A 25309-nucleotide genomic window follows, 5' to 3' on the forward strand; every position below is an offset into this window, starting at 1 on the left:
GGGTGCAGGTGAGATGCCAGCAGAGGTTCTACGGGAGGCAGATGTGAAAACCCGCCGGCCTCCATGCCCGTCCAGTCCAGCGCCGACCCTCCCAGGGCGGGGTTCTTGGCGTTGAGAGGATTGCTCCAGGACCGGGTCGCTTCCTCGAGGCACTCGGGAAAGACCGGCAACCGCTGTCTGCCGGAAGATTTGGCTCTCGGAAGCCGCTTCCCCTCATATCGAGATGTGGTAGTTTCGGTGAGGGTTTCCGGCCACTCGATGCCCAGCTTCTTTGCTGCCCTTCTGCAGACATCATGCAGGTCTGTTGCAGTCGGGTTTGGGGAACCGCAGCGGGTGGTGTCATCCGTCACCGAGGGCTTTGCAACCGACTGGATGGCATAAGGCCCGCAGTCCAGCTCGTTGTCGTCAGACCCGAGACTGATGGACTCCATTTCAGATTCGGACTCGGCATTAGCAAGAGTACTGAAACCTGGAAGTGCGGCCTCGTCTTCCTCTGGGTCAGTCAGTGGCGCGACAGCGTTGAGCTGATCACCCCAACTGGCTCCAGCAAAAGTGGGCTCTCTCTCATCAGTACCAGGAAGCTCCGGTGGCGGGGGATTGACGTCACTTCCGCCTGCCAGTCAAGACTGGCGTAATGTAATAGAGCTTCTGGGGGACAGGCGCTGGAGGCGTGTCCCATAGTGAGATACCGAAACGAATGTTGAAAGAGAACCCTAAACACTAAAGGTTACTAAGTAAAACTTTGACAGATAGATACCACCAGAGAGAGCTTGAAAGGCGTCAAACAATGCTGCAATAAAATGGGAGAACACACTGAAACAAAATAGCAGCTATTACCTGTCTTATATGTAAGAACTGTCAGAGGTCTTGCAGACAGTGTTTGTTTGAATGATGTAAACTAATTATACAGTATGTGTGTGTGACATCTAACCGTTCACATTAAACTAGTAAGTGTTCGTCTTTCGAGACTGTGCAGATGCTTAAAATTACATTGCTTTGGGTTTGATTTAACCCAGGTATGATTCAATGAGGCTCTCAACATCTATCTTCTCACTCATTTTCTACATAGGATTACAGTAACTGCAGCAATGTTTGCCAGGGACCAAAAAACACCTCCTACAGTCCACCGCCTGTGGACAGATCTATCAAGCTGTCAATCCAAATGCAGTTCATGGCACAGTTCAGGTGCTGTTCTTTCAGCGCACCAGGACACTGAAGAGTTCAGCAGCCCAGAGTGATTGACTGGTTATTTCAAGGATTTATTTAAGCTACAAAATAACCCTTATTTATGCTAAAGAGGATTTCTTATTTAGTGGCTGACAAGTAAATCAGTCAGAAAATCTTCAATGTTCTCTATCTAAATATAGCCAGCAGGCATTGATTGCATCATAAAATTACTGCAATAACACATCTTACCCACCTCTAACTGATCGATATTCTTCTATGTTTTATGTCCGGGATTGTCCTTTTCTTAGGATAAGACATAAGTAGGACATTTTCTAACCAAGTAACAAGTTTTACTGAATTTCTTGTCTCATGAGTTCACAAGGTTGTCCATTTCAACCAAAGCATGAATTCAGCAAAGAAACAAAGAAAATTATATGTCTCTTGCTAAAGTGTTTCTAAGTAATGCTATATATTTCAAGGTTGGAGCATACGGAGAGACAATTCGTTGACCACTTCTCTTTCCACAATCTGAACTGTTACATCACAGTATTTGCTGAGGAACAGCTAAACAAGGTCATGGACAACAGACAAAACAATTTCATGTATCCACCATCCACCATTTTTATTTTCCGCTGCAATTTTGCTTTCCAAGCTCAGCTATGCCGAAGCTGCAAGTGGACAAGTCTAAATACTTGGTTGTTGGGTGTATTAACCCACACAATTCATTACTAATAACAGAATTGAAAATATTATGGTGGATTGTCAGTTAGTCATTATCTACCGCTTATTTCATAGTGAGTCGCAGGGAAGCTGGTGCCTATCTCCAGCAGTCTATGGGCAAGAGGCAGGGTACACCCTGGACAGGTCGCCAGTCCATCACAGGGCAACACACATACAACCATGCATACACTCATTCATACACCTAAGGGCAATTTAGAGTGACCAATTAAGCTGTTAACAGACATGTCTTTGGACTGTCGGAGGAAGCCGGAGTACCAGGTGAGAACCCACGCATGCACGGGGAGAACATGCAAACTCCATGCAGAAAGACTCCCAGCCGGGAATCGAACCCAGGACCTTCTTGTTGCAAGGCAACAGTGCTACCAACTGCCAGATTTTCATTTAATTTAATTTTAATTTAGAAGACTTTGTGATGGCATGCTCTCTAGTAAGGTTCCCAGGGCCTTTACAGGAGAAACAAGCCCACAGCATGATAGATATCCCACCAAATGTACAATAAGGCGTGAGGTAATTTTCCACCTATTTTTTTAACACCAAAGTCATCTCACCAAAAGTCATGGTTTAAAAAAAATTAATTTAGCAAACTCCACACTTTGACTTTTGTGATAATTGGACAGAAAAGGCTATTTCCTGGCATGCCTCCCAGACTGTTTGGCATGTAGATAATATTTAATGGTTGTTATGGAGACCTGGTGACCCCAAGATGCTGTTGTTTGTTGCACTTCTCTAAGATAGCGCTTTGGAGATTTAATTTTACCTTGCTTACCATTCTGCTCAATGTGTGTGGTGGTAAGATAAATATGGCTAACAGACATGAATCTCTGCAATGTTATTTTTTATCCCATGGGTAATAGGAAGTCATAAACTAATTGGTTCTACACTAGACACTCAGATCAACCACTTGGTATAAAGGTAATGAATACATTTAAAAGATGCTTTAGTGGTATAAGTTTTATAATAATTAGTATGGGTGCCAAAAATAATTGTTTCCTAATGTGTTTTTTTTTTTTTACTGAATACATGTTCTCAAAGCAAAAGGTGGTTGTTCAGACTTTTACAGCAAGAGATTATGCTACTGCAATAAAATATTAATTTAAGGCTTTCACTCATCTTAACAAAAGTTTCCAGTAAATTTAATTCAATTGAGTTTTATTTTTTTCTATATAGCTCAAATCACAACACACGTCATCTTAAGGTAGTTCACAAGTGTGGAGGGTGCTACATCTCAGGGTAGAAGACTGCCTCAGAAAACCCAGTTATTGTCATTCTCATCTCACCCCTGCCTCCCTCCCTTGGTATCACCAACTGTGTATGGAGCTTTATACCTGGTCGATGATGGATGTTGTCAAGAGAACCACATTTGGAGGTCACATGGCTCAAGTCAATCTTCTTGTTCTGTATTTGTACCTGGAAGAGACAAAGTTGGGAAATGACAATGTTAATGCTCAGAAATAACTGAGATTCCAGTTAGCGTCAAATTATGTTTAATAATAATGTCACTGTGACTATGACATAACAAAGACGTTTTTGTTTTCCCAATTTATTTGAGTTATAGCAGATAGTGTTCTGTATTATATCCAATTCTGTAATTCTTCTTCTTGGTAAAGAAAAGGATTTAAACCAGCACAATCCTCTAACTGTGTGTTATTGTCAGAATCCTTGCAGTTACGCCACAACGACATTCGTCCCCTTGACAAGTTTTAGATGTACCGTTATTTTCGTTTAGTCAGGAAATCATAGATACCTCTCTGAAGATAAAAAATACACTAGGTAAATCATTTTTGAAAAAATAAAAACATGGTTTTGTCCATTCTTATTTCTTATTGAAAAGCTTTTTATGCTCCAAGTGTTAAAACCTGGAAAACCTCTTTCCATCAACCTGATCTTTAGTTCTCTCCACAGATTCTGTATCAAGACTAATATTACTTACAGACAGTTTGACAGCAAACACAAAGGAGTAAAAAAGCTCTAGGCACAGCACAATGAGTAAGAACAGAAACACCACATGCTGAAATGAATCACTTGAACATGCAAGGTCACTAGTATAGTTTAAGTCTTCTAATGATTAATCCAGACAAGAGAAGCTTTGTTATGAACATTCCAAGAAAAGTAACACAATGAACAATGAAGATTATGAATTATAGACAACTGTTGGAGCTTCTGCAACTACAAGGACAAACACATCACACAAACACTAAGTCAAAAAATGCATTATGCCTTGTGTAAGTTTTAAAGAACATCAGTCAGCTCTTCTTACGTCCCAGACTTGGTTTGCAATCACGTCTTTCAACCATTCAGCAAATGACAACTCGAGAGTACAAAGTGGGATATATGATAGGCAACTTTAAATGTTTTTATGTATTTTAAGAGTTGGGATGAGAAACATAAGTTACACATCTATGAAATCCTACTAATTTCCAAACGAACATTAGTCATAACTGTAACAACAGCTAAATTTTGAGCAAAACGAAAAAAATATATAACTGACTTTGGACAGTAAAAATTCCAGTCAAAAAGTAATTAAGTACAACACAGTTTTATGAACAGCTGTTAACTGCATTGCCACAGGCAGTGTTGTTGTTTTATAGCACAGCTGTTTGCCAAGGTACGTTGGTAATTTCATGGTGAATACCTGATTTCATTAAATACAAAACAATTTGATGTAAACAGACTGAATGAAGTGCTATAAGTCAGGAGAACTTTTAATTGTTTCATTATTATGAGGCTTGTGTAATGGTGCACTGATTACATGCATCAGTCAGGTCAGAAACTACAGATGGTTCAGACATTGTTCCTGCTTCCTTCAAATGGTTCTAATTAGACTTAACCAAGTGTCTCCTGAAGTATATTCAAATTACTGATAAATGGCAATGTTAAGAGTTTTACATGAAGGGAAAATAATTCAATCTAAATACTTTACATGTGTTGAGATGCACTTACTTTTAACTGTACATCAAAAAGAGAATACCCAGCAAAGTTTTGGTCTAATATTTGTGAGGTCTTAAACCGTTTCCAATGCAGAAGGTCAATCTTATACATACAGTGGCGGTCATATTAAATGACAACCGTGGGACAGATGTAGAAAAAAAGATTACATATATTATTCTAGTAGCATAATTGTAAGCTCAAATAACCATTATTTTAAGCACATTTATTTAGTAGAGAAAAACAAAATCACTTTTTCACAATTGTTTTTATACCACCCATTTTTATTTTTCAAAATTTCATAAGGTTGGAGCATATATAACGAGGGATCTTTGACTATTCTAGTTTTCACAATTTCTTTAGCTCATCTTAGAGTCCTCGGTCCTCAGTTAAGCTTTCTTCTTTTTAGCTTACCTCGGTTTTTCTATAGGATTCAGGTTTGAGGACCTAGGCCCTATTTACATGACAATGAGCCATTGAAAAGAGGATTTTTTTCCAGTTAAGTTAACATCTTTATACGACAATGTTTTAATTACAATCCTCGTTCGCACAGCAATAGTATAGACGTGAAGATGGTGTAATTCCCCTGCCACGCCACTTGTAGGTGGCATGTTCTTTCAAACTTAACATGCGTGAACACTTCCTGCGTACAGAACGGGAGAAAATTAGCATTTTGTTGGAAAACCGTTGTTAGATTCAAAAGAATCAGCAGCACAAGTAAGTACTCTGCAATCTGCCATTGTTATTGTTGATATCTTCATCTTCTGTGGGTTTTAAACTGGTTGGCAGCCGTTATGTTGTGCTCGTACGCATTAATTTCTAATGATCTTAGTCATACTGCACGAGCCAAGACTTCGCTGTAAGAAACATTAAATTTTTTCTGAGACCAGGATGTTTTCAAAACATTACACTCTAAGAGGCATCTCAAACTGTTCCATTCTCAGAGGAAATGTGCACCAGAAATGCGACTAAACTTTTCAGTTTTCTCCAGAAAACATTGTGTAAACAGGGCCTTAGATGGCCATGGAGGTTGAGTTTGTTTCTGGAGTATTTCTGTCTTGAGATGGCCATGTTTTGGATCCCACAATGACATTTTTAGTTTTTTTGGCAAAGGCCACCAGTTTTTTTTAAATGTCTTGATATTTCAAGGAGTTCATTATACCTTCTACTCTGTTCTTTCTCTACTCTTTTACTTTTCTCTTGGGAGAGAAAAGCCTGTTATGTTGGGAGAAAAAAGGCTTCTTGCCCTGTCTCCCAAACTAATCAGTTGGCGTAAAGATAGTGTCTAATGATTGTTATGGAGAACTGGTGACCCCGATATGCCATTCTTTGCTGCAGTTGTCCAACAGTGAACGTTGCCTAGTGGTAAGATAACCATGGGTCCACATCCAGCCTAGTGGACATGTGTTAAGACAAATAGGCCTCTGTTAAATTGCATTTATACACCAGGGAAACAGAAAGTCTGATTAACTAAAAATGAAAATAAACAATTATTTTGTTACATTTATTTCAAAAGAACTGACAAAAGAACTAACATTTTTGCCACAGGTGAAAAGGAGAAAAACTTACCTATTAACATGTCAAAGTTTTTTTTTTTTCCACTGAACTAATGCAATGAAAGCAACAATTATTTTTGAGGCTGAAAACCATATTTACCGGGTATGAGAAAACATGTGGTTGGCATATACTGTTCAGTGTTTGAGAGTTTTAACCTTTTCAATCCAAATTTACAGAAAGCAAATCAAAATTTGAGAAAGGCAACTTTACATAGAGAACCAAGCTTGTGAAGACCTCTACAGCTGTGTGAATGAGCAACATACAGAACAATGCACTATAGAATAAGCTGAAAAAGGAAGCAGTAATACTGCAAAAGCACAGCACAACACAGCACAAAACGCAAACAGCACTGTCAAAGTAACACTAAGAATGGTTTGCTGGACAAGACTCACGTTTCCACCTCCTGCTGAGTGGCCCCGCCTGTCCAAGGACCCACACCTAGACTGAACATGGCTATAGTCCAGTTTAACACTGGGGATGAGAACCTGCAGGGGTGGAGGCGAGGCATGAAGTGGAAAATGTGTTGACCCTTTAGCAAATCTTGTTAACAGTTTTCATCATCTAGTCATTTAAACAGTCCACTACTGAAGCCAGAGATTTTTCAACTATAGCACTGGCACTCACAGTTCCCCTACAGCCTTGGGCAAACATATTCTATTTTATTTTATTTATTTTTATTTTTTAATAGACGAAAATATTAAAATAATCAGGCCTGACTCAGTACAGATACTGTTTTTCATCAGGTTCCTGCTCTGCAGAACATGAATACACAGACACACATCATCATCATCACGTCAGCTAACACGGGACCACACAATCACACAGATATACTCAGTTAACAGAAGCAGCATTGAGATATCTGATAGACACAATTGTCAAACAGATAGTGAGCATGGGACTTTTTAAAGACTCTTAATGTTGAAATTGTCCCTATGTGCTGTGGGTTTTCATTTCAGGCTTTAGGGTGCACATAGAAGATATCTGTCCACAACAGTTTGGTACGACCAGTCCCCAAGTTGGATTTTGGTACCAGAGCACTCAGGGCTGCTGAAGTGTTACTATTTAAGATTTGAAAATATAGTTTCATGCCAGTGTTGATGATGTAGCCTGAAATGGTAAGGCATTAGACAGTGAAAGAGCAGCGCAGTGGTGGGTCCAAAAGGAATTTATTGTGGATCTTATAAGCCCTGTTATAAAGTCTAGCTATTGGCTCCAGGGTTTCATTTGTAGTGAAAGACCAGACAGGCAAACAGTATGACAGAGTAGAAAGTACAATTGCATGACTATATGTTTTGGAAACAGAAAGAGTTAAATTTGCCATAATTTTACAATAAACATTTTTCTTTCAGCTTTTAGAGTTTTGTACATGCTCACTGTAAGTAAGGTGAGAGTCCAGAGTCCAGAGCGACTCCCTCAGTAGTTACAGTGGAAAACCAATTTTAGTAAATAAAGCTACAGGGGTTGGACAATGAAACTGAAACACCTGTCATTTTAGTGTGGGAGGTTTCAAGGCTAAATTGGACCAGCCTGGTAGCCAGTCTTCATTGATTGCACATTGCACCAGTAAGAGCAGAGTGTGAAGGTTCAATTAGCAGGGTAGGAGCACAGTTTTGCTCAAAATATTGAAATGCACACAACATTATGGGTGACATACTAGAGTTCAAAAGAGGACAAATTGTTGGTGCATGTCTTGCAGGCGCATCTGTGACCAAGACAGCAAGTCTTTGTGATGTATTAAGAGCCACGGTATCCAGGGTAATGTCAGCATACCACCAAGAAGGACGATCCACATCCAACAGGATTAACTGTGGACGCAAGAGGAAGCTGTCTGAAAGGGATGTTCGGGTGCTAACCCAGATTGTATCCAAAAAACATAAAACCACGGCTGCCCAAATCACGGCAGAATTAAATGTGCACCTCAACTCTCCTGTTTCCACCAGAACTGTCCGTCGGGAGCTCCACAGGGTCAATATACACGGTCGGGATGCTATAGCTAAACCTTTGGTCAATCATGCCAATGCCAAACGTCGGTTTCAATGGTGCAAGGAGCGCAAATCTTGGGCTGCGGACAATGTGAAACATGTATTGTTCTTTGATGAGTCCACCTTTACTTTTTTCCGCACATCCGGGAGTTACGGTATGGAGAAGCCCCAAAGAAGTGTACCACCCAGACTGTTGCATCCCCAGAGTGAAGCATGGGGGTGGATCAGTGATGGTTTGGGCTGCCATATCATGGCATTCCCTTGGCCCAATACTTGTGCTAGATGGGCACGTCACTCCCAAGGATGCGTCCATCTAGCGCGTCCTTGGATGCACATGGTCCTCAGGACCATGTGCATCCAATGGTTCAAAAATTGTATCCTGAAGGAGGTGCCGTGTATCAGGATGACAATGCACCACTACACACAGCAAGACTGGTGAAAGATTGGTTTGATGAACATGAAAGTGAAGTTGAACATCTCCCATGGCCTCCACAGTCACCAGATCTAAATATTATTGAGCCACTTTGGGATGTTTTGGAGGAGCGAGTCAGGAAACGTTTTCCTCCACCAGTATCACGTAGTGACCGGGCCACTATCCTGCAAGAAGAATGGCTTAAAATCCCTCTGACCACTGTGCAGGACTCTTACATGTCATTCCCAAGACGAATTAACGCTGTATTGGCCGCAAAAGGAGGCCCTATACCATACTAATAAATTACTGTGGTTTAAAACCAGGTGTTTCAGTTTCTTGTCCAACCCTTGTACACTGAGGTAAAGCAAAAGACAAGACAGCAGAAACAAATTAAAACACTGCATCCCTTCAAACAAATCAACTGTCTGACCGAAGCTCTGACCTGATACTCTCCCTTTATACTTTGAAGACATGAATGCATGTAGTAGGAGACCTAAACTATAATGCAGTACTTCTGTTTTTAAGATGCAATATTCTCAACTTGATTATGGCAGCAAAGGCACATTCTTCAAAGAGACCTCGAATTACAAATGAAGGCAAATTACAGGCATCTCAGGTTGAGATCTCAATTTAAAGGTGCAAAGGTGAAAAATATGTCAGTGTGCTGTGATGATGAATGACTCTCAGCAGCTGCAAAGAGAAAAAGCAGGAGTGAGATGCAGACACAGTCAACTAAATAGCGCAAATTAACAATAAAAATAAAGACATTACATGCAGCAATTGGAACGAAAATAAATAAGGCAAACATTGTACAAACATATTCTTTGCTGGTTTGGGCAGGCAACAAAATCAACAACATGTATGTCAGCCTTTTGTTTCTGTCATACAGAGAGGCAGCTAAATCTAAGGATAAGAATATCCAAAAGACTCCCTTTGGTTCAAAAACCATCCATAGTGCTGGGAACAAAGTCAAAAACTTTCCATATAGCTTACTTTAAATTGAGAATTTTCTTTTTTTTTTCTTAAAAATTTGTAATGTATATAGAGAATGAAGGAGTGGAAAACTAAAAACAGGTTCATGGTTGGGTGACACAAAATGGGTTGATGGCCATCCCTAATGACAAATATAAAGTTAGCACAAAACATAAAGGAAATTGTTTTTGGTCTATGTTTTCTCAGTTGTAACAGTGCTTACATAACAAATCTATACAAAGGAGTATGTAGGCCACACACCTTTTTATAAGGTTTACGGTAAAAATTCAAAAAAGTGTAACATGCATTTGTATTTAGCCATCATGGTTCAATACTATACTTATTTTTTTGTTGCAATTACTGCTGCAAGTCTCTACTAGCTTTGCACATCAAGAAACGTAAATATTTTGCCTGGTCACCTTTGCAAATTGGATGGACAGTTTTCAAGTACTGCCACAGATTGTTAAATTTACATCTAGACCATTCTAACAATGGATATACCTAAATCAGAGCCATTCTACTGTAACTCTTACTGTACTATTGTAACACTTCCTTTCCTGTCATGGAGGTGTTACAGTTTAGGAAGACGGAAATGTCTACCTAAACCTGTTTTATAACATAACCCAGCTTTTTACTTCTCCACTTGATTGCTAACCTGTTGGGCTTGTTCAACGGTCTTCATTATACTTCTTGTTTACTAATGTTCTAAAAGCAACCTCTGACACAAAACAGCTAAATCTACAGTATATGAGGGCTGAAACAATTAATCAAATTATTCATGATTAATTGATAATTGAAATAATCATCAACTAATTTAGTAATTGAATAATCGTTAACTGTAGTATACAGACTCTTAAGCGATTTGTTGAAAGAACAACCCACTCAGAGCAATAATTAGGCAATACCTTTACAGAAAATATATACATTTAGCATATAAGATGAAAAACCTTCTTTGTCTGTAAATATGCTCTATCCAGAACTCCTCAAGTGACATGGTTATAGTTTCACCTGGTTAAAACTTTGTAAAAAAAAAAAAAAGTTTGCTACCCGATTATTAATCGATTAATCGAAAAAATAGTCAACAGATTAATCGAATAGGAATATAATCGTTAGTTGTAGCCCTACAGTATACTTGTACTTGTGCTCGTCGTTTTCCGCTTCATCCGGGACCGGGTTGCGGGGACAGCAGACTCAGCAGAGACACCCAGACGTCCCTCTCCCCAGACACCTCCTCCAGCTCCTTCGGGGGGAGCCCAAGGCGTTCCCAGGCCAGCCGAGAGACATAGTCCCTCCAGCGTGTCCTGGGCCATCCTCTTGGCCTCCTCCCGGTGGGACGTGCTTGGAACACCTCCCGAGGAAGGATAGATGCCCGAGCCACCTCAACTGGTTCCTCTCGATATGGAGGAGCAGCGGCTCTACTCCGAGACCCTCCTGGATGGCAGAGCTCCTCACGCTATCTCTAAGGAAGAGCCCGGCCACCCTACGGAGGAAGCTCATTTCAGCCACTTGTATCCGGGATCTCTTTCTTTTGGTCATGACTCAAAGTTCATGGCCATAGGTGAGGGTAGGAACGTAGACCGACCGGTAAATCGAGAGCTTCACTTTTCGGCTCAGCTGTTTCTTCACCACAACGGAGCGGCGCAGCGCCCCCATTACTGCGGCAGCCACACCGATCCGTTTGTCGATCTCCTGCTCCATTCTTCCCTCACTTGTGCCGGACGTAGGTTAATGCAATTTATTTTGAAAGTTCCAGAAATGTCTGTACCGGACTTCATGTTATAACCATGGCTGTGGTCCCAACAAGACTCAGTAGAGACACCCAGACGTCCCACTCCCCAGACACCTCCTCCAGCTCCTCCGGGGGGAGCCCATGGCATTCCCAGGCCAGCCGAGATACATAGTCCCTCCAGCGTGTCCTGGGCCATCACCAGGGAGGGAGGCATCCAGAAGGCATCTGGAATAGATGCCTGAGCCACCTCAACTGGCTCCTCTCAATGTGGAGGAGCAGCGCCTGTACGCCGAGCTCCTCCTGGATGGCTGAGCTCCTCACCCTATCTCTAAGGAAGTACCCGGCCATCCTACGGAGGAAGCTCATTTCAGCCGTTTGTATTTGGGATCTCGTACTTTCAGGCATAACCCAAAGTTTGTGGCCATAGGGGAGGGTAGGAATGTAGACCAACCGATAAATCGAGAGCTTCGTTTTTCGGCTCATCGCTCTCTTCACCACAATGGACATTCTGCCCTCACTCGTGAACAAGACCCCAAGATACTAGAACTCCTTCACTTGAGGCAGGAACTCCTCTCCAACCTGAAGAGGACAAGCCACCCTTTTCTCGTTGATGGCCTCAGACTTGGAGGATCTGATCTTCATCCCAGCCGCTTCACACTTTGCCGTGAAGCACCCCAGTGTATGCTGTAGGTCTTGGCTAGAAGGGGCCAGAAGGACCACGTCATCTGCAAAAAGAAGAGACGAAATCCACTGGTCCCCAAACCAGACCCCCTCCAGTCCTTGGCTGCACCTAGACATTCTGTCCATAAAAGTTATGAACAGGACCAGTGGCAAAGGGCAGCCCTGCTGGAGTTCAACATGCACAGGGAACAGGTCCGACTGCGTGCCAGCAATGCGGACCAAACTGCAAATGTGGACTGGTTGGTCAAACTCCTATGAGCCCTCGAGTACCGTGGTAATACCTTGTTTTGAGATATTTTAAGGAGACAGCAAAAAAAACATCAGACTTTGTGTGTTTTGAGCAAACACTTAAAGCAGAGGACATAACGTCCAACTATTACAGTGATAACAGCTAAGGAAGACTAGAGTTTTACAGAGAACCGACTGGGGGCTTTAGTGGCAGTAAGGCCAACTAAAATTCAAAAAGTTACTTTATCTTATTCTTTTGAGCTTTCAACTTGATATCGAGTATAAAGGCCTTTTGACAGGTTTGATTAACTGCTTGAGCACTTTGACAAAAGGTAGGAATCATTAGTATCTAAAAAATATGCAGGGGAACAGCTGCTTTAGTTGTTGTTAAAAACACTCTATAAATCCCCCCATCATATCTTTGTGACTTTACAAACATAGGAACTATTATATTAAGTTGTGAGACTTTTTTCAATCTCTAAAGTATACATGATGTTATTCCGATTATCATAATTAATTAAAATGAACAGCAGAAACGCTTATTTATAAAAAATAAATAAATATTGGCCCTTTTATGGAGTAATTGTGCTGCCAGATCTACCAGTTTTTTAGACCATTTTACCAGCATTTTACAATAAAGAAAATTCTGTAAAGATCACAGACAGCAACAGCTTTTTAAATTTATTCTTACATACTGAACCCTGTTGCGTTCTCTGTGAAGAAAAGTTTAGTTATATTTGTGATTATTTTGTTTCGCATAAAATTATTTAATGAATGATGCTATAAGTAATTAAATAAACAGGTAACAATATATATATTTTTGACTACTCTTCTTAAATTCCGGTTGAGACACCAAGAGGACATCAAGAAAATCGAGAAAACACAATCTCCAAAAAGACACGGTTCTTGATCCCAAATCCATCTTTTGAGCATACATGTTTTGCCCTGAGGAATAGATAGATAGATTTTACCGTTCCTCCTCTGATCAGAAAATCACCAATAAGTTGGCCAAAAGCTGTCCTTCTTTAGTAATAATACAGCAAAAAACATACAAAATGCACTGGTATTGTATTTAATGCGGAAATATCTGTAAGGCAACCAGGATAACCATTTCTTTAAATCATTTTTCTGTGTGCAAATGAGCCCTTTAGTAATATGCTGTCCTCATCAAGTTTTGACTTAACACCTACAGGCTTTATTTTGCAATCTGTATCATAAATAACATGAGCCAAGAAGTGTGATCCGTGCATTGGACTAAAAAGTAGTTCACTTCCACATCCACAGGATTACTGCCAAAAATCCTCTGGTTTGGAAGGGATGATGTAAATTGATGTTAGCAGTAGGAAAAACAACATTGTCACCAGTCATATCCAATCATGCCTTCTTGCACAAACATGCATGCAAAGAAAAACAAGCATCCATTTTTTCAGCAGATGACAGGCCAGTGTTTGGACCATGATCCCTCCCTGTTTTGTGGCTGACTGCACTGAGCAGCTCTGAGACCTGTAAAAGTCATAAACATGTCAGGCAAAAAGCTTGGACTCCGAATTAGATCATCAGAGCAGACTTGTAAGAGCTGATAGCTGTTTTTCATCACTTTTTTTGGTTTCAGGGTCAAACCTAAACAAGACTTCTTGACAAAACTGGGGATATGCAGTATACACAAATGCATATTTTCTTGAGCACCAGAAAACATGATTTCAAATGCTAATGTATGTTGAGGCTGTCCTTACATACAAAGCCTGGAGGAAAACCAGGGGAACAAATACACAAAATTTGTGTCTCCTGTGAGATTTCTAGGTGTTTCTGTTGTTTGATTAATAAAAACAAAAAAGAAGCAGCATGCCAAACAGAGATAACAAATATTACAAACCCTTGGATGTTAACTTTAACCTACAAAATCGTCTTTTCGTTACTTAAAATGTTCTTGTAGGACTATACTTTTAATTAAGGCAAACTCATGGCATCTTTGCATCTGAAAACATATGGAGTCTATGAACTTGCTAGGTCATTGTCTAGTTAGTTTATCAGAATTCCTTGAAAACATGACATGTAAAGCCTACTCTTAGGTGAGATTGAGCAAGAATTCTATTAATGGTAATAATCCTATTTTGTTCTATAGAAATCCAGAAAGTTTTGAAAGTAGTGAAAGATTGTGAATGCTGTTTTTTATTTATAGTTATCTGTATATATATATATATATATATATATATATATATATATATATGTTTATATATAGACTCTTCAGAGTCTATAACTCTTCAGATTGACTTTGAGAAGTTTTAATGTAGTTTTTTTGCTTCACCAACTTTCAGTCTATGCATGTGAAATGTATATGAAAACAACTTAAATGTATAGTTTTGTCTTTACATGTCTTAATTAAAATAACGAATCTATGATGCCACATAAAACACACAAGGAAAACAAAAGTAACTCTCAGGAAAATAAGAGATACAGGGATGAAGGAAGCAAGACTCTGGGTTCAGGTTTTATGGGTGGATTTTTAAGACATGACATGTCACCTGTCCTCCTTTTGGCTGGTATTTTATATTCTCTGTTGAGCCAATCTTGGACTTGACATTCTTGAAGTCGGGCAGTGGCTGGTTGATGATGCGCAGCTGCTTGGGAGTGGTTGCGGGTGACTTTGGTGGGGTGCGGACCACAGCCACTTTCCTCTCGTGGGAAATCAAACTGAGGGAGCGTGGGGTCCCTGGGGTTCTTGAAGATGACGAGTAGCTGGGAGGGGTTCCTGGGGTGATGGCTGTGGACCCTGGTGTGCGAGGGGTTGAGTGGCCACTGCGAGCTGAACGGGAAAGTACTGATTCTGTAACTGGTGGAGAAGAATGGTTTAATCAGATGAGGTCAAGAGAAACAAAGAGATGAGTGGTAATCCTGAAAGTTGAAAAAGAAATCCTGTATACCTGTCATGCTAGGGGCTCGTCCTATCCTATGCTCTGCTCTCATTTCAGTGCGAAATGCTGAAAAAATGAAAATAAAATGTATTAAATTTTATGTTTGTAAGGCTGAAGTAATAAACATGTGGACAAAATTGTTTGTACCCCTCAGTTAATGAAAGAAAAACACACAATTGTCACAGAAATAACTTGAATCTGACAAAGGTAATAATGAATAATGAATCAAAACGCTCATGGGCAGTGGGCCAAAATAGCTGCTGAGAAGTGCAGAGGTCTCTTTGACAGTTATAGGAATTGTCTGATTGCAGTGATTGCCTCAAAAGGTTGTGCAACAAAATATTAAGTTAGGGGTAACATCATTTTTGTCCAGGCCTGTTTCATGAGTTTATTTTTTAAAACAATTCTGTTGAAGCATGTTTGAAAAGCAATGTCTGACTTTCATTTGTTCATTTTCATAGAATTTTTATTCATTATTACCTTTGTCAGATTCAAGTTATTTCTGTGACCATTGTGGATTTTTCCTTCATTAAACGTGGGGTACCAACTATTTTGTCCACGTGTGTAAATCCCTGCATTTTAGTATGCCACTGTCAGGGGAGGGTTAAATATTTTCTTTTATGGCCAATATTTGTCACATTTAATTAAAACAAAGTTTAGATAAATATGTGAGTTTATATGTGTTATATAATTAGAAAGACAAATCAGAACTGGTCAAAAAAAAAAACTTGTGTTGTCCATTAAGAGCATGATTGGTGCATATCAAATATACACAAAATCAAATATTCCTATGTCTCTTTTAAACAAAACATCAGTGGATTTTTTAAAACAAATATTGGCAATAGTTGTTACCTTTTTTAAAGTGCTTTGAATGGTGAAGTAAAATCCTATTGATCAAAATTATGAGAATGATCATTTTTGCATCTTATACTGACAGCTGTTAGGAGCCTGATGCCTTTGTGAAGTGAGATGATCAGCCTACATGTGGGTCTGCGGGGAGCAGTCGATCCAGAGCTGGTGATGGAGGTAGAACTCTCCTCGTGTTCGTAGCCACGGCGACCCAGAATGGAGGCATGACGCTGCGCCGAGGATCTTTTAACTGGGCTCTGTGACCCACCATCCTGATGGAAAACACTCATTAGTGTAGCAACAAGACATCAGCTTAGATGGCATAATGTTTCTAATGAGACAGGCTATCTGAATATGGAGATGTAAATCTTTGTAAAGTATGAGCATGGCACTACCCAGTATGTGAATATAACAGTGACAAAGGAGTGGTGAAAATGACAGCAGTTTGACACGAATAACAATTACGCTCAATCTTTATCAAGATTGCTGACAAATTTCTACATATACATTCAATAATTTTCTGAGAAAATATTATACATGTATCATGCAAAGAAATTGTGAGCCTTAAACCTTTCCACATTTTGCTACATTACCAACTCAAATTTGACTGTATTTTATTGGGATTTTATGTGATCGATCAACACAAAGTAGTGGATAATTATAATTGAATTGAAAGGAATAATTTCTTTTAAAGGGTCAATACTTTGCAGGTTCACCTCTTTCTGCAGTTACGGGTGCATATCTTTTGGTTAATGTCACTGCTCTCTTGAAAATAATTTTTTTTGCCATTTCTTCATTACAAAATACTTTAAACGGAGACAGATTGGATGGAGAACGTCTTTGAATATCAATTTCCAAACCATTTCACAGATTCTAATTTGCATTTAGGTATGGACTTTGATTATGCCACTAAATATGCTAAATATGCTTTGATACAACCATTCCATTGAAGCTCTGGCACTATGTTTAGGGTGACGTTACCCCCTACTTTACAGTTTCTTGCAGCCTCTACTAGTTTTCTCATCTCTTCTGAAGAAAAGCATGCCCACAGAATAATGTTGCCACCACCATATTTTACTGTGACAAGGTGTTTTCGAGGTGATTTGCAGTGTTTCCTTTTATTCACAATAGTGTTTATATATGATTATATAATACATTTTTGTCTCGTTTTAAAGAAGCAGCATCCTCTATCTTCTCGCTATGTCCCCTAAATGGCTTGAGGCAAACAGGACTTCGTATGGCTTTCTTTCAATAATGGCTTTTTTTTCATTCCGCTCTTCTATAAAAGCCAGGTTTTTTAAGTGAAGAACTAATAATTGTGCTGACAACAGATTATATTACCTGAGCTGTGGAACTCTTCAGTTCCTCAAGAGTTACCGTAGGCCTCTTTGATGTTTCTTTGCTTAATGCTCTTGTTGTCTGGCCTGCCAGTCTAACTTGATGTTTTTAGTAGTTTGCAATTGTGTCATACTTTTTTCCGTTTTCTGCTGTTGTTCTGCCTAAAACTACTTTAAACGTCTCCAGAATGTTATTTCTGACCTGTCTGGTGGTAAAATTTGATGCTGTTTGTTCACTAATGTCATTTAACAAACCACAGAGGCCTTCTCCGAACCACTAGCTTATAATAAATTGCACAGAGGTAGAATCTACTTACTTTGTTCACTTCTCATGGCAGTTGGTTGCACTTCATTTAATTTAGGGGAATCAGAGTAAAGGGGGATGAATAAATATTAATGCCACACTTTGTAAAGCAAACGTAAAAATCATGTCTCATGTTTCATTTCTGTCTTATGTGCAATTAAAACAAGTTTGCATTGATCCACGCTTAATGTTCAGTGTTTTTCAATAAAATAAGATTAGAACTTTGAAGGTGTATTGTGACCTCATAAAACCTGACAGTGTCAATTATAAATAAATAAAAATCAGTATCGGCCAAAATCGGAATCAGCAGGTAAGGCTTTTTAAAGATAGGTATTCGGTGATCAGCCAGAAAACTGCAATCAGTGCCCCCCTATTGGTTTATCATATTAAATCCCAATAAAATATAGTGAAGTAAGCAGTTGTGATGTGACAAAATGTAAAAAAAAGTTGTATTATACAGTCCTTTGTAAAGGACTGTATAATACTCAACTGATCAACAAACATGAACAGGTGGAGCACGGAACATTATGTTCAACTCAGGCAACAGTAAACAGCCACACATTAATAGATGTATTAGAAGACATTTACAGTATGCTGTAAATGACTTGACATTTAAAAAATGCAGAAATTGTGTTATTTTAGAGACAATGACTGTCATTAGCATGGTGGAGGAGGAAAATGGAGTCATGACCGCACCAGCTGATGGGGAAATGTCACGGGGTTACTATACACCCAGTCAGTATAAAAAAACACTCAAAATGGATGTCTTCACTGTTTGTGCAAAAAGAACCCATTAAACATAGAACAGATTAGTACTTGTATGGGAAGCGTGTGATATCATTACTTTTTAGATGACAACAAAAAAATATATAATGTTTAATTTGTGTGTGTTATTCTTCTGCCAATTTGTGTATTTTTGCTGATATGTATCAACTTTGGAGGTATTATAGTTATTATAGTTATATCAAGCTATCTTTAGTTTCTCTCTTTTAAACTGCATGCGGTTGAAGACAATTTAGACCAGTTATACCTTGCATTTTAGTCAGCGCGGGTCATCAGGGGGCTCTACAAACATTGTCCATTTCATGAACAGCTTTTTGGTGTGTTTCTAACTTGGTGCACTGTATTTAGGAAGGTTAACAACCTTGTGATACCTGCATAAAAATAATGGCATGATGAGCAGACTTGTGATACAATAAAAAACTGAAGTTGCCACAGCAGGTGGGTTACTGACTTATTCTCAGGACCCTGACCTCGAGCATCACAGTCTATGGCGTTATGTTTTGCTTTTCACTATAGTGTGTCCTAAGCAATATTTATTTGCTGTTTTTCTCTTTTGTGCATTTCCCCTCACTGGTTTTGATACCAGATGTTATGTCAGAGTGGGTTCTGCATGGTATACTCACCGAGGCTCTGTCCCGAGACTGTCTGGCAACACTAAAAGAGTGGCAACTGTCTGACAGGGCTTCTAGAAGACATAAATGAGGGCAAATTAGGCAGGATACATCCAATCTAAATACAACAAAACTACAGTAGAAGCTTTTGAAATTACTCATTTTATCAGTCATACACATAATTTATGCTCAAAGTTGATGTGTCAGAAGGAAGAAAAACAGGTGACATAGACTGAGGCCAAGTTGTGGTCAGAGGATCCCCAAAACGGCAGCTCTTACAGGGTGTTCCTGGTCTGTAGTGGTCAGTATATCAAAAGCCGAGAGAGGAGCACTGGTGAACCAGGGTCCAGGACATGGGCACTCATGACTCATCAATTTATGTGAGGTGTGTAATGGTAAATTATTTTAAAGTGCTCTGACCTTCCCTTTACCTCTCTCCTCTGACCTACTTAAGAGTAGATGGACTCTAAATTCAAATGCTGGAGAGTTTTATGGTTAACACTCCCTGAAGTGTTATATCTCAAGGGACGGTAGTTGGGTGCCCTCATAAATAACTTTGTTACCTCTGGCCCAGGGAGGGTCTAGGGGCCATATTTCTAAACTCTTTTAAGTTGATATAACACCCTCATTCTGGTATAAATACTGTTTGTGACTTCTGTTCGTTGCTCTGCTTCTCTGACTAAGCTCAGCGACAGAGTCTTCAAATGCTGATATGCCTTCGAATAAACTTATAAAGACAAAGTCCGGTCTTTCTCTTGTTAATGAGTTGACTTCACTCTCACTTTGATAAGAAAATCCACAACAGGTGCAAAAACTACTACTCTACAAATTGTTGCAGAAGTTAATGCTGGTTAAAAGAGAATGGTGTCAGATTACACAGGTTACTGCAGTTTGTTTTTCATATGGGGCTGAAGTGCTACAGACAGTCCATGAAGACATGTCATGGTGCCTATGTAAACATCAGAACCGGACCACAGACCAATGGAACAATATGGCCTGGTCTGATGAATCACATTTTCTTTTAAGCCAAATGGATGACCTGGTGCATGTGTGTCACTTACCTCAGGAACACATGGTACCAGTACTGATTATGGCAAGAAGGCACACCGGTGGAGCCAATGTCATGCTTTGGGCAATGTTCTGGCTCGGAAACCTTGGATCCTGCCCCCCTGGTGGACGTTACTTTTCAGACCACCTAGCTAATTGTTGCAGACCATGTACAATCTTTCATTGAAAATGGAAACAGCACTCCCTGATGGCTGTGGTGTCTTTTAGTATATTAATACATTCTGCCACAGCAAAAATGTTTAGGAATGGTTCAAGGGGGCACAACAAGTTTTAGGTGTGGACTTGGTCTTCAGGTTTCCAGGATCACAACCTGATCGAGCCATGAAGGTCTAACCGATAACCCTACAGAATTTAAAGGATTTGCTACTAACATCTTGGTGCCAGTTACCACGGCACTGTTTTAGGGATCCGATGTGGTTCTGTCCATGCCATCATAGGTCAGTGAGACTTTGGCAACATAAAAGGGACATTATAGGCTGTAATTCAAATCTAATGTGCAGTGGAGTAGGTAGCTGTTCTTTTGAGGGTGTTGTTCTTCAAAGACTTGGAATTAAATCAAACAGAAGGATATGTCTTATATAAAGCAGCCCTGGAAAATGATCTAACTGGGGCAATGCAGCAGTAAGCTGAGCTTTCATCATTGGTGACACAGAATTCAGTCCATCAGGGGAAAATTTGGTGCAAACTGCCTCTGGGACAGAGCAGCATTACAGATTCCTTATAGAACAAAAATATAAATCAGTAGCTTAGAAGTAACCATACATGGCAAGCGGAAAGTAGAAAAGTGCATTAATACTATCCTTTAAAAAACGTAACAGCTTCAGAATTTGCAGGCTAGTTACATTAAAAATTTATTAAAACGACTAACAGATCCCTAATCTTCCAAACCAAATGCAATATTGAGAGATGGTACAGGTAAAAAGAACTCACTGAAAAACTAAAATGAAAACAGTACCAAAGATTTACAACAGTGCTCTCATGCACACAAATCTAAATGAAGCATTGTGTGAAGTAAAAGGTCACACAAAATCATAAGGATTAAATTACAATAAATTAAACATTTCTTTGCGATTAATTTTATTTTGATAAAATAAAAAGAAAACAATACAACCAAATACAAAGGACTCCAATCAATGCTAAATATCAATAATAGCTAAAATAAGAGTACTCTGATACGGCACGACATATATGATGGAAACTGTTGTTCTGGGGCCTTGTAGGAAACGTACTTACGCACAAAACTTTGAGACGCAATGTTTTACTCACATGTACTAAAATAAACGTTGCATAAGAGTGTGCAGAAATCCACACAAACTTTTTCAATCGACAATAATAAACTACAGAGAACCAAAACTAAACCTAAATACATTGACATATGACCCCATTCAGTTTTATTTAATTCATGGAACATCAAACCTGATGTTTGTTCATGAGTTTGAGCTTTTAGGAGCATAAAATGCATGTGAATCATCTCGGAGGCACTTTAATCCTCACTGAAAATGAAAACTGTGTTGAATCAGCATAACAACTCCAAACAAGTCAGGTTTGATGATTCATAAGGTGGACATGCTGTAGACAATCACACAAGTCCATAAATAGATGCATGAAGCAGCGCGTAATTGTGGAACGATGGCAGCAGCGATTTTTCAGAGATTGTACTGACCTGCTGGCACATGACGCTGCATGGCTTATCAGTCAGTTTGGATTGCAAAGGGCAATTATTTTGGAACTCTGCACGGAGATGACCTCAGTGTTACACTGGGAAACCAAGAGGAACTGGGTGTCACTGGTGCCAGTTGAAGTTCTCACTACTCTGCTGTCCTTCCAATTGGAACCTTTCAGTGGAAGCTGACTGACAGTTTGGGTATTTACCAGTCATCTCTGAGCCGTGCCATGCCAATCATATGGGACGGCATCATCCGTATGTTGCTCTTATATGTAAATTTCCGATCAACTCTGGCACTTATTTGCAGCGAGGAGCTGATTTCTGAATATACTTTTGTGAATAAAAGCCATGATGCAAAAATGTGTCTCACAAATGCAATGGTACGATGGCGTCCTCAACTCATGATTCTTTTATGCTATAAAAATAATTATAATTAATCTAATAATAAGAGTTGTCTCGGGAACAAACGTCCTGCACGACGGCTGGCTTCTAGGTCATTTCTTATTTTTTTATGTGATGCCTTGAATGGTTCTAAAGATTTAAAGTACTTTACATAGTGTGTAGCAACAGTCTTCCTAATGGAAAAATGGGGGGCATATTCACGTCATTATAATGATTGAGCTTAGTGCAGCAGCTAGACAGCGCCGTTTGAAAACACACATTGTAGAACTAAACAGGTTTGAGCCGACAAACGTTTTATTTTCAGTAATGCTTGAGTCGCTGATGTCATTCAAGTAGTTGATCTGCTGTAATTCACCACAAACATCCCTGACGGTGTGTAGACACAGTTTCTCTTAGCATTTTTCCGCTGAAAGGAATGGGTTTGGACTGCCACAGCATCTGATTATTTATTCTACTTTGCAAATGTAATTATAGGCGGGGACCGGGCAGTTGAAGCGGCATGAGCAGCTACGCCAAATTCACCGCAAATTGGGTGTATGAAGGCTACATGGTTGGAAATTCACAACTGCCTGAACCACAACATTTATTGTTTTTCTAAATCTGGCTCCCCAATGTGGCCTTGGCAACTTCTGCTAACTGGCTATTGACAAAATATCTCCTGGATGTTATATAAACATGATGCTCTTCCCCAGCACTCCCCTACCAGCTGTGTGCTGATAGGACTATGCGGCCGATTGATAAAACTTCTACCTCTCTTCTCAAGGACAATGGCGCTTCTATCAGTGTTGACATTCTAATTCTTGCAAACAACTCAGACTTCTACATTCACACCCTCAAGATTCCATCATACCCTTGCTAAATCTTTACTCATGTGTGTGTTGCTTACCCCTGCTGAGGTTTTTTTGTACTGTTTCAGACTCTATTCTGCTAAGAATAGAGTCTGAAATATGATTTTTTTTCCCTCCTATCTTAATTTACCTAAATGTGTGATTTCATTACTTTTCATAGATTTTACCAACAAAAACCAAACATTATTAGTAACTTGGACTTTAGCTGCTTTTACACCAATGACCCAGCTTTCTTAATTAGATTGCTTAGTTCAACTTCAGCACCAGTAAAAGCAATATATTATTAGCACCTGAAAATGTGGATTAAAGCTGTTTTGTACCAGTGACTCAGCTTCACTAGTTAGAATTCAGTGGAATGATGAGACTTCTTAGCACAAAATGCTTTCCCCTACATAGATGACTTAATGATATAATTACCTCTTTAGAAAGATTGGTTTAGAACCAGCTCTTACCAGTAAAACCCAAAGGATTATTAATGTTATCTGTATCATTGTAATATTGACCAGAGATTCTTTTATTTCTCAGAAGGATTCATAGATTTTTTGATTTCTTAGCATTTAATTTTTTTTTTCTGTGTTCTTTGTGATTGTATTGTAATTGTATGTACAGCGCTTTGAGTGTCTCGCAGTTGAAAAGCACTATATAAATAAACTTACCTTACCTTACCTTACCTTACCTTACCTTACCTTACCTTACATTTTGCGGTGACAAGTTTACGAGCAGTTTCGTACATCTTAATTTTTTTGTGACTTTTAGTATGAAAGCTGCGCACTCTTTCGTACATGAGGCCCCTGGTGACTGCTAAGGAAACACCCACTGCTTGACAGATCAGGGTGGTCATGTATCACCTGTGGGTCTCCTTCTTGGGCAGGAGTGATGCTGGATGGGCCGTGTATGGCGGACTGCTGGCCTAATGGCGCTCCGCTTGGAAGGAGAAAGACTCTGAGACTCCACTTTTTTGTTGAACTCTGTCTTCTTTAGGATAGCTACATAATTGGAAGAAACAAGGCAAGTGACTAACGAGGAGGGGTGCTAAATTCCAAAATAGCAAGAAGAAAAAATATTACAATATTTTCATATTAGTCAGAACACCAAAACACAAAGTGAAAAGATCTAAATGCTGAAACTATTGTGTTCTATCAAAGCAGATAATTAACAGAAAGCATATCTATCACAAATCTTTGCACCACTGCTGGCTTGATTTTCATGATTAAAATATCAAATAACCTTTTTCTTGAAAAAAATTGTTTCGCTTTATCACTGATATGGTTTTCAGACATTTTTTTCATCAAGAGGAAATACCTTTAAAAGGCATAAAACCTATACATATTAAAATAAATAAAAGATAAGCAGATTGTTTTAAAGGAGATATGTCATCTAGATATAGAAATACGAGCTACATGGAAGTAAACTGGTGAAGAGTACCTCTCCTTACCCATCAAAAACAATCTCTCAGTTGGAAATACTTTTGTGCCCCAGGATTATAACCAATTGAAAATTTAGAGAAAGGAATAACCCAAAGCTGGGGGCAATAGGACACAGCACAGTTCATGTAACAGATATTGACAAGCAGCTTGAGCACAGAATAAACAGCCAGACCACTGAGGCAACCACAGCTGTTGTTTGTGAGCATAAAGTTGTCAAGCCATTTTCTTTTACAGTGGCTTTTACGCTCAGTTATTGCAAAATGCTGGTTAATTCCCACTGTTATAGTTTACAGCTAACTGCTCTTTCCAAACAATCTTCTTGCTACAATAATTAAGCTTAAGCTGTGACTCCTAGGGTTTCTGGCTGCAGTTAGAGTCTTATTGTCAATCTTTTTTTACTTAACTTGTGTTAACTTGAAGTGACTTTTTACATCCAAAAAAAATAAATAAATGCAAACTGAGTGGTGTGACAGACAAGGTCCACAGAAAAAGGTGTTGACAACTACAATACTCTTTTGTAGTTAAACATTCATAACTAAAACTTGGATTTATGGAGAAAAGTGAGACTTGCAAAATCATGGCATGGCTCACTAATATAATGTAAGCTATTCTGGTGAGAGAAGGGCAAAGAAGATGATGACCTATACCTTTGCACATCAGAGCTACAATGCTCACCAGAACCCGTGCCAAATTTATAATGCTTATAAA

The 25309-nt window shown here is 39.3% G+C and overlaps 1 protein-coding gene across 3 annotated transcripts in view; it reads right to left on the bottom strand.

The window, feature by feature from the left end:
• The window catches only part of map2 (microtubule-associated protein 2), a 36192-nt gene that overhangs the window by 9097 nt on the left and 1786 nt on the right, over positions 1-25309 (bottom strand). For 2 of the 3 annotated variants that reach the window (XM_047370088.1, XM_047370087.1), the window contains exons 3-9: positions 24023-24160; positions 19203-19264; positions 16289-16427; positions 15316-15372; positions 14917-15224; positions 6783-6875; positions 3234-3315 (exon numbers count right to left, since the gene is read on the bottom strand). In XM_047370088.1, coding sequence (XP_047226044.1) covers positions 3234-3315; positions 6783-6875; positions 14917-15224; positions 15316-15372; positions 16289-16427; positions 19203-19264; positions 24023-24160 — 879 coding nt within the window. The remainder of the gene's footprint in view (positions 1-3233; positions 3316-6782; positions 6876-14916; positions 15225-15315; positions 15373-16288; positions 16428-19202; positions 19265-24022; positions 24161-25309) is intronic. The other variant, XM_047370089.1, reaches the window with a different exon arrangement.

This window comes from Girardinichthys multiradiatus, chromosome 7 (assembly GCF_021462225.1).
Source record: "Girardinichthys multiradiatus isolate DD_20200921_A chromosome 7, DD_fGirMul_XY1, whole genome shotgun sequence".
NCBI lineage: Eukaryota > Metazoa > Chordata > Actinopteri > Cyprinodontiformes > Goodeidae > Girardinichthys > Girardinichthys multiradiatus.